We start from the raw sequence: 8138 nt of genomic DNA, 5'->3' as shown, positions 1-8138 counted from the left end.
TGTCAAAATTTCATGTGAAAATAATATGTGTTGCTAGAAAAATTTTACGGCCCATGGGTCCTAAAGTAAATTCCATTTGCTGTTAAATGGACAAAGACAATAAGTATTAAATACCACATCGAAGTGTGTAATTTCAGTGTCTGTAATTCAGAATCATCGTATCCGATATAGAAAACTACATTGTGAAATAATGAGATGACATGAGGACACTAAAAATATTTTAAAATATGTTCACTAAAATTGTATTAATATTAAAATAATGACCTGGCAAGTTGTTATCGAATTTAACGCTTCTAAGATAAGATATTGATTATTTTTAAAAGGTATATATTAATACAACTATTTTCCTTATAATTCCAAATTTAGGATATAAAATCTCCCACACCAAAAAACTTACAATTGGGTAACGCCGCTTCCAATTTTTCACAATTGAGGAATTGTCAAAAATCTGCTTTTTAATCAAAAAGTTGTTTATTGAAACTACCTTCTTTTTTGTATCAATGGAAAAACGAGTTAAATTTCATGTCGGAGCAAACTACAGGGTGAATGAGCAAGAAGTAAAATTTCACGAAGAATAATTTGGAGAACATTTTAACCCATTAAATTTCTCATGAAAGGGTCGTATTGACCCCTTTTTTGGATAGTTAGAATAAGATGGCATTTGTGAGGTCGGTAGAGGTTGGAAAATTTCACTAAGGGTATCCTTAGATAAAGAACATAAACATCCACAGGAAGAAAACAAATGCAGACTTAGGTATATCCTCTTTAAATACGAAACAGAAATTTTCGCATACAACGTGATGCTCTTCCATAAAAAGTAACACTGCCAGATTTATTGCAACAATAATACACCCTATAACTGACAAATAACAAACCAACCAATCGTCACAAACCATAGAATTTTCAAATACAACGGATATTAGTTGTTTGTGGTTTGTCGGCGTTGCGGTGTTCATTGGTGTTGAGCTATTGTTAAATGAACACAAACGAATCTTTTTCCGTTACCGTTAACACAGGTGTTTACGATTCTGATAGTGTTAGTGATTTGGTTATTTGTGGCTGCATTGCAATGATGAGCAGCCCACATGCCAGACAGGCAGTCTGTGTGCAATGAATTAACTTAGTAAATGCAACTGTAAATTCAGCACAGAACTCATTCAAATTGGTGCTTTAGTAATCGTAGATATGTGTGCAAATGGAGTCAAATGAAGCACTGACCAATCGGCGAGTGCCTCGAGCAAGTCTGTGTTGCAGGAAATTATTGATTAAGCCATAAACTACGCATATTTCCTGGCTGCTTAACTAATAACTCAGAGCGGTGCGTTGTGGCAAGCTGCTTGAAATGCGAACTAAATGGATTTACAGTTTTATTGCGCACATTGAAAAGCGATAGATACACAAATAAACACATTCGCAATGCTGTTGGTATTACATATGTATGTATGTAAGTAGGCTTGTGCAACGGAGCATAGCGACTAATGCAGTGTAGCGCTCACAAGGATAATAACTAAAATTTATTGCATTTCCAATGCAGATGGCAAAAATCATGGCGAAATGACTATGAAAGCTATATAAAGGCTTACAGCTAGCAAAGTTTTTGGAAATTTATATGCAATATGCAACAACAAAGCTGTTCATAGTACACACTGCATTCGGCTATCTCCTCGTACTCTCTCGTCTGTGTGCGTAGTTAATTTTCGAATCCAAGTTTCTTGTTTTTTTTTCTGCTACTGCACTAGAGACACTCTGGCGTACGCATAATTTCTCTATTAACCCCGGGGATTGTGCTTTTGCCAATATTCACATATGCACACATACAAACTACATAAGTATGCATACAGTTAGGCGCTAAGCAGCACTAATAAACTCTTGCCAATTGTGATATATGAAGAGTAATCGTTATCACACATTTGCGGCTGGCCGAAGGGGCCTCTCGGTACAATATTTGTGGATGCTATCAATTTATGGGGAAGTTATGCAATTTTCGAACACAAAGTTGGGACAGTTTACCAGCCAGTGTGACTCTACATGGAATATTGCACTTTATGATGCCAAATAGGCAACTACACTGCTTACTCAGTTATAATAAAATTGTATTTATTTTAGCATGCGAGTAGCAAAATTTTTGGCAACATTTTTTAGAAAATGGATCGATAAATAAATACAAATACATAACACATGCGATCATATATGTACATTAGACTGCATTAGTACTCCCCATAAAAAAAAAAACAAAATCGGTACTGTGTTTCCATTGGAATTATAAAATCTATTATATTTTAAGACTTCCACCAAAATATTGCGGAAAATATTAATATTTAGATACGTGAGCTGGGCCGATTTTAAAACACCTCCAAAAATGGAGTTTTTCATGAAGAAAAATAGTATCGTAAAGATTTTTTTTAAACAAATCCCCTCAAATGACAAAACGGCTTAAGCTTAAAAAATTTGTATAAAAATATTGAAGAAAAAAATTTAAAAATTTTTCTACGGAATCGTAATGAGATTTTTGGTGCTGGTTTTTTAACTGTTTGCAAAGATTGGTGTAAGAAAAACTTGAATAACTGAACCTAACTATTCGGATTTAGACTTGCGAGGTATCATTGGAAAGGTATTTTCTCACCGTTTTTATTTCTTTGCCAACAAACTCATTCAAAGGATGGAAGAGAAAGGACGTAGGACGTAAATTATTATTTTTTTGCACAGAAATATAAATACTGGGAAAATACCTTTCTACTGATATCCCATAAGTCTAAATCCGAATAGTTTTGGCACAGTTATTCAAGTTTTCCGTAAACCAATCTTTGAATTCAAATCCGTCCAGCTCACGTAAATCTTAATATTTTACCGAAATATTTTGGTGGATGTCTTCAAATATAAATAAATTTTGTAACCTAGGTGGAAAACTGCAACTTTTTTTTTTTGGTGATGCAGTCTAATGTACCTACATACATACGTGCACAACATAAAAATTCAATAAATAAAACAAATATTTAAGTTAAAAATGGCTATTAAATCATACTCATATGAGAGTTGCGTCCAACTATTCTCCATCTTTGTCATCCTCTTCTTCCAGCTGCTCTTCTTCATCACCTTCTCCTGCCTGAGGTTGTTGTTTTGTTTGTTCTTGTTGTTTCTGTGCCGTTCCAATTGCTATAGGCGAAGTTACTTGCTGGGTCAACGAGTGTACACTGAAGGTTTCTTCATTGGGTGGTACTCCACGCGCCATGGATGATTGTACAGCCGAAACGCCTGTCATGTCGCCATCTAAGTTCAAGTTGGTAGCTGCCGATATGCCGCGAGCATATTTCATTTTTTGCCTCTCGAAGCGTTCACGCTCACGTTCTTCTCGCAAACGCTGGAACTCGTCCTCGGGTTCTTGTTCCTCCTCAACTTCCTCGTCAATTTCTTCAACTGCGAAAGAGAAGGAAAGCCGTAGGCTAACTAGCGATTAACTTAAGTAATTTTTCATAGTGAGTAATGTTTAAAGTTATGTGCAAAATATTTTGCAAAATTATTTCGTTAAATGTACACGTAGTAACTGGGAGCGGATCATCGGTAACAACAACCCCGAAGTCTGTTTGCCTTTTCCAAGTAAGAGAAGGAAGCAAAGCGGATGGGTCTGGAGGTGACCGAGGCCAAGACGATGTATCTCCTGCGCAGCAAGACGGAACAAAGCGAAGCTGGTAGAGTTCACACTGAACGAAGCGAAGTGGAGCTTTTCTCATAGCCTTGGCGGCAAAGGTACCACAGAACTTAGCGTCAATGAAAAGCAGCAGAAATATTTACATGAGGCAGCTCTTGGAGTTTTTGAGAGATTCTGCGGAAGATTGCCGGGCCTTTGCGCTTTGCCGATGGGCAATACCGCGATGGATTGCGGCCATGTCATTCGAAGAGATAAAAGTATTCAACTCGAAACCCGAAGGTGGAAGCAGAAGGATAAAAATGTCTTTACTGCGATGGAAAGACCAAGTGGAGAATGACTTGGCTTCACTTGGTATTTCCAATTGGTGGCAGTTGGTCCAGAAGAGAAACGACTGGCGTGCTTCGTTGAACACGACCAAAATCGCTTAGGTGGTTACAGCGCCAATAGTTGTTGTACAGTAAAAAGTCTGATATACCTCATTGCAAAATATTCTTCATTTGCCTTCTATTAGCCTTTAGCAGGCAACCTAAGTTGATAAAAGATCAAGTCAATCATACTCAATTCAAAATTTAAATTATGTCCTCTTATTACTTACACGTCACTTGCGCGGATGAACCACTCTCATGTTGCAGGCTTTCCACACTACTAGGTAGCACGGTATCTTCATGATCGCCATGAAATAATCGACGCACATCTTTTGTTGTTATGTCTGCTTGATCGGTTAAGGTTTTGTCTGCATCCAAATCATCTAATTTTTCATCAATAATATGCAACGCCTCAGCAGTGCGTATTATAGTCGGCGATTTGGCTAGGGAATGTACTGAACCGTTAGTCTGTGTTGATGCTTGCTTCTCAGCATCTGGTTGTGATGGCGTGCTATCTTTTTCATTAGGATCACGCGCAAGAAACCTTTGTAAGGCAGTACGAAAGCGTGTACTGGTATCGGTTATTCGGCTAATTGACGATGATGCAGTTGGGTGGTCAGCAATTCGGGTACTGGTAGTCTGAAGAAAAAAAAGAAAATTATGTTTTTTGTGATAAATTGAAAGTGTTCTAAACAGGAAAATGGAAAAGTAGTCCAAGGTGACTTAATGGCCCATTCAAAAATAGTTAGCCCGTTTTACTTACCACCCCATCATATTTTGACTCAGATCGTGAGAGTGCAGTCGTCTGGTTGGCGGTGAAATCCAGCCTTGCAGTGGACTGTTCAGGTGGCTCTTCACGCTTGCTATCCCCTTGATAAGGCAGTTCATTGGGAAAAATTTCATCCCAGTATTGGTCCTTCACCAACTCGGGATGCTCGTGATGCATTTCGTCGACAATGAGATAGGAAACTTGCAAATTCCTATCAATCATCCAGTTGACCTATGAAGATAATAAAACCGTTCTCAGCCTTAAATATTCATTTGGTTTCTAGCTACTCGCCTCAAAGTCATCATCGTCCTCTCCAAAGGGATTGATCAGAGTCTCGGCCACTTTTAGCCAGCCCATATAGAAGAAGAATTGCAAAGTAGTGAACAGCGGAAAATAAAGATCGACATAGTTTTGATTGTCCAATTTGGTCCACTGATGTCCGATCACCTGGCATATGAAGTACGTATATACAGCGAGCGTTACGACTTGCGTATAAACAAGCGGCACTGAAATGGTATCATAGAAAAGTAATACACCGCATTTTCCGCGAAATTTGTTCAACGCATCAATGATTGTTTTCACTGAAAAATCATCGCGTATGCGTCCCTCTTTGCGCGCTCGTGTTATAATACTAGCAGCCCACACAATGGGCAGCCAATATTTGGGATATTTAGGAAAAGCAATATTCAAGTCTTCAATAACCAACTTTTCATTTTCGAGCAGCAAACCAGCTTCGACCAGATGATCGAGTGTTGGAAAGCGTTTCTTAACGCGGGGCGCAATCTGCGTAAAAACAATGGTGAGACAGAGGCAGACATAGCGCATAACAGTGCGTCGCATGACGCGAGCACGCTCATCCTGCCCATGCACGTTGGCACTAACGAAGACAGCAATCGGATCGGGCCACGGTATGGTCATATACTGATCCCACCAACGCTGCATCACAACGGTTACGTAGAAACCGAGCACAAAGGAGAGCGGTATGAGTGAGCCGTAGCTGTTGCAGTAGTGTACGAGGTTCTCAAAGGTTCTGCAAAAGAATTTCGCAAATATGGAATGCCTTTACTTACCATTTGTTTTTCTTACTCACTTTTGTCCTCTTTCACTCAATAGAAATTGGTAGATTAAACTAAGGGTGTAGTAGATCGTGAGAAAGGCGAGCAAATCACGCCAAATAAGTTTATAAATGCTGCCACGCCATCTGCAAGCGTAAATTAGTAAACTTAGATAAGATTTAATTTATTTTATTTTGTCGCTATTAAAAGTCTTTCCTGCGGAGCAATTTCAGAAAGCAACCAAATCCACGACAGGATGCTACTTCAGCTGTATAAGTGACGGTCATATTTTATTTTTAATGAAAAGCTTTTGTAATTTTCGTGAATTGAATTTTATGACTGAGAAAATATTCTTTTGATGATGTGAGCTTAGGCAGGAAATTGTTTGATTGAAGTTTCTTATACAAGCCCAGTAGTGCTTGATTTGAAATGAATACTCCAAAAATTATCGCTGAATACAAAAAAAAAATCGGCAAAAAGTTATAAAAGCATAGAAAAATGGATTTGAGTTCCAAAAAATGCTTTCTAATTGTTAACCAAATCCTCATATGAAGAAACGTTTGCTTTAAAATGAGTGTTTAGTTAAGTTAAATAGCCGAATTTGAATGAAATTGACAAACGATAATAATAAATATTTTGCAAAAGAATTGACATTAAAAATTCGTTATACATGTAAAATCTTTACTGGGATTTTACATTTACATTGGGACCAAACACGTGATTTCAAGCCAGTAATTTGGGAGTGCTTATACAATATACCTATCAATTGAAATTAAGCTTTCCTGTGAGATAATCACTTTTGGTGTTGGGAAGATTTCCTCAGCTGAGATACTTTTTACTCTTTAGCAATGCCTGGACTGGCTGTATTCTGCAAAATCCTACCTGCAGTAATCGTCCTGTGTTGGCCAGTTTTCTCTGGAAACTGTTTTCTTGATACCGCCATGACCAGCTCTGGAAGTGACTGCCATGCAATAATAAAATATCACGGCATTGGGTATTTTCTCCGAAGCTAAACTTTCTATACCAGAGATTAGACTGGCTGTAGCATACAGGATCTGAAGGTGGTGAGGATCTCTCGAAAAAAGTGATCACTCTTAGTTCCCAGACTGGGTGAGCAATTGATCCTAGTATTGGCTAGATATTCCTGTCACTGATTTTCTTGTCATCACCAGCACAAGCTCTGACAAGCGAGTGCGATACAATGCTAAACTATCAGACGCTATGTGTGTTTTCCAAACCTAACCTACATGTTCGAATTTCAGTCATTGTTCTTGATAGATTCTCTCAACAATTGTTATCTCTCAGAGTGTCTTGGACGGAGTTATTAAACAATATCTTGACTTGGGTAATCAATGTAGGTGCTAAGTAGATTTTGTTTATCTTGGTTGTGGCAACCTAAGAAGGGTAACTTTTATTTGTTTCTTATTTACTTTGGCGAGACTACGTTAACCGGGTGCCTGGTTTCGACCATGCATCCATATGCATTTTGGGAAGAGGAAAACGGAGAACATTATTAAACAAATCCAGCTCGTTTCTCTACTAATATATTTAAATAATTATTATTTTTTAAATATCAATTCAGCAAACTGCTAATTTTTTCATACAACTTTAATAATTTTTGTGCAGAACTGTTTGTTTCGTAGGCGACCTTGCTGTGATGCGGATCACGGCTAGATGCTCGTCCGCCGGGGTTGAAACGGCGGTACTCGGCGAAAGAGTCTCCCTCCCATCACAAATGCAACTTCGTATTTGCGCTCCTTTACACACCAGTTTTAGTAGCCGTCGAAAGGCCCCCAACGCATTTCTTGGATGGTGGTGATGTAAGCTTTTGTCCTTACGAGGACATCAATCAGCTAGGCCGAGGCACCTCCCCATTACAGGTCCGCATATTCAAAATAAGTCGGAGTGGCCCCACCGAATCTGCACCTCTGTCTTACCGCATTTCCCATTAGGTTGCCAACGGTGCCCAGGGTTTCCGAATGAGGACGAAAGTCTGGATTGAGTTTAGACGTGCAACCGTAAATGCATACCCAGAACAACAACTACACCCCATTTCACCATTTAATTCAGCAATATTTCATTAAGGCTGCTTACTGGGTATTGCAAAGCATGTTTCGATGCTTCTGAAAGCAAAACAATTTACCAAGAAAGAAGTTAAAACAGTTTTTATTTTTTTTTAATTAAAAATTTTCTATTTTCATTTTTTTTCATGTTTTTTTTTGATGTTAAAAAAAAAATCGGTATACTTTTTTGACATTTCAGAGACCAGAAGTAACAACAAAATACACGGATATGTTGTTTTT

The 8138-nt window shown here is 38.2% G+C and overlaps 1 protein-coding gene across 1 annotated transcript; it reads right to left on the bottom strand.

The window, feature by feature from the left end:
- Positions 1 to 3043: 3043 nt before the first annotated feature.
- Positions 3044 to 6122, bottom strand: LOC118740236 (bestrophin-2-like). Its single transcript, XM_036471733.1, has 6 exons — positions 6056 to 6122; positions 5871 to 5985; positions 5072 to 5810; positions 4775 to 5011; positions 4242 to 4650; positions 3044 to 3414 (listed from the first exon to the last, which is right to left on the bottom strand). Exons 1-6 carry the CDS (start codon positions 6120 to 6122, stop codon positions 3044 to 3046), a joined length of 1938 nt encoding a protein of 645 aa, XP_036327626.1.
- Positions 6123 to 8138: the final 2016 nt, after the last annotated feature.

Source organism: Rhagoletis pomonella, unplaced genomic scaffold, assembly GCF_013731165.1.
Source record: "Rhagoletis pomonella isolate Grant_MI unplaced genomic scaffold, Rhpom_1.0 Rhpom_scaffold_00005, whole genome shotgun sequence".
NCBI lineage: Eukaryota > Metazoa > Arthropoda > Insecta > Diptera > Tephritidae > Rhagoletis > Rhagoletis pomonella.
The sequence above is the reverse complement of the archived record's forward strand: the minus strand, read 5'-3'. Positions and strand labels throughout refer to the sequence as shown.

Excerpts from the sequence above, each read along its gene's own strand:
- LOC118740236 (XM_036471733.1), bottom strand. The coding sequence starts at position 6,122 with ATGACCGTCACTTATACAGCTGAAGTAGCATCCTGTCGTGGATTTGGT. Across the intron at positions 5,986-6,055 it reads TTGCTTTCTGAAATTGCTCC|GCAGATGGCGTGGCAGCATT; the intron begins GCAGGAAAGACT and ends TAATTTACGCTT. Across the intron at positions 5,811-5,870 it reads TTGAGTGAAAGAGGACAAAA|AACCTTTGAGAACCTCGTAC; the intron begins GTGAGTAAGAAA and ends ATTCTTTTGCAG.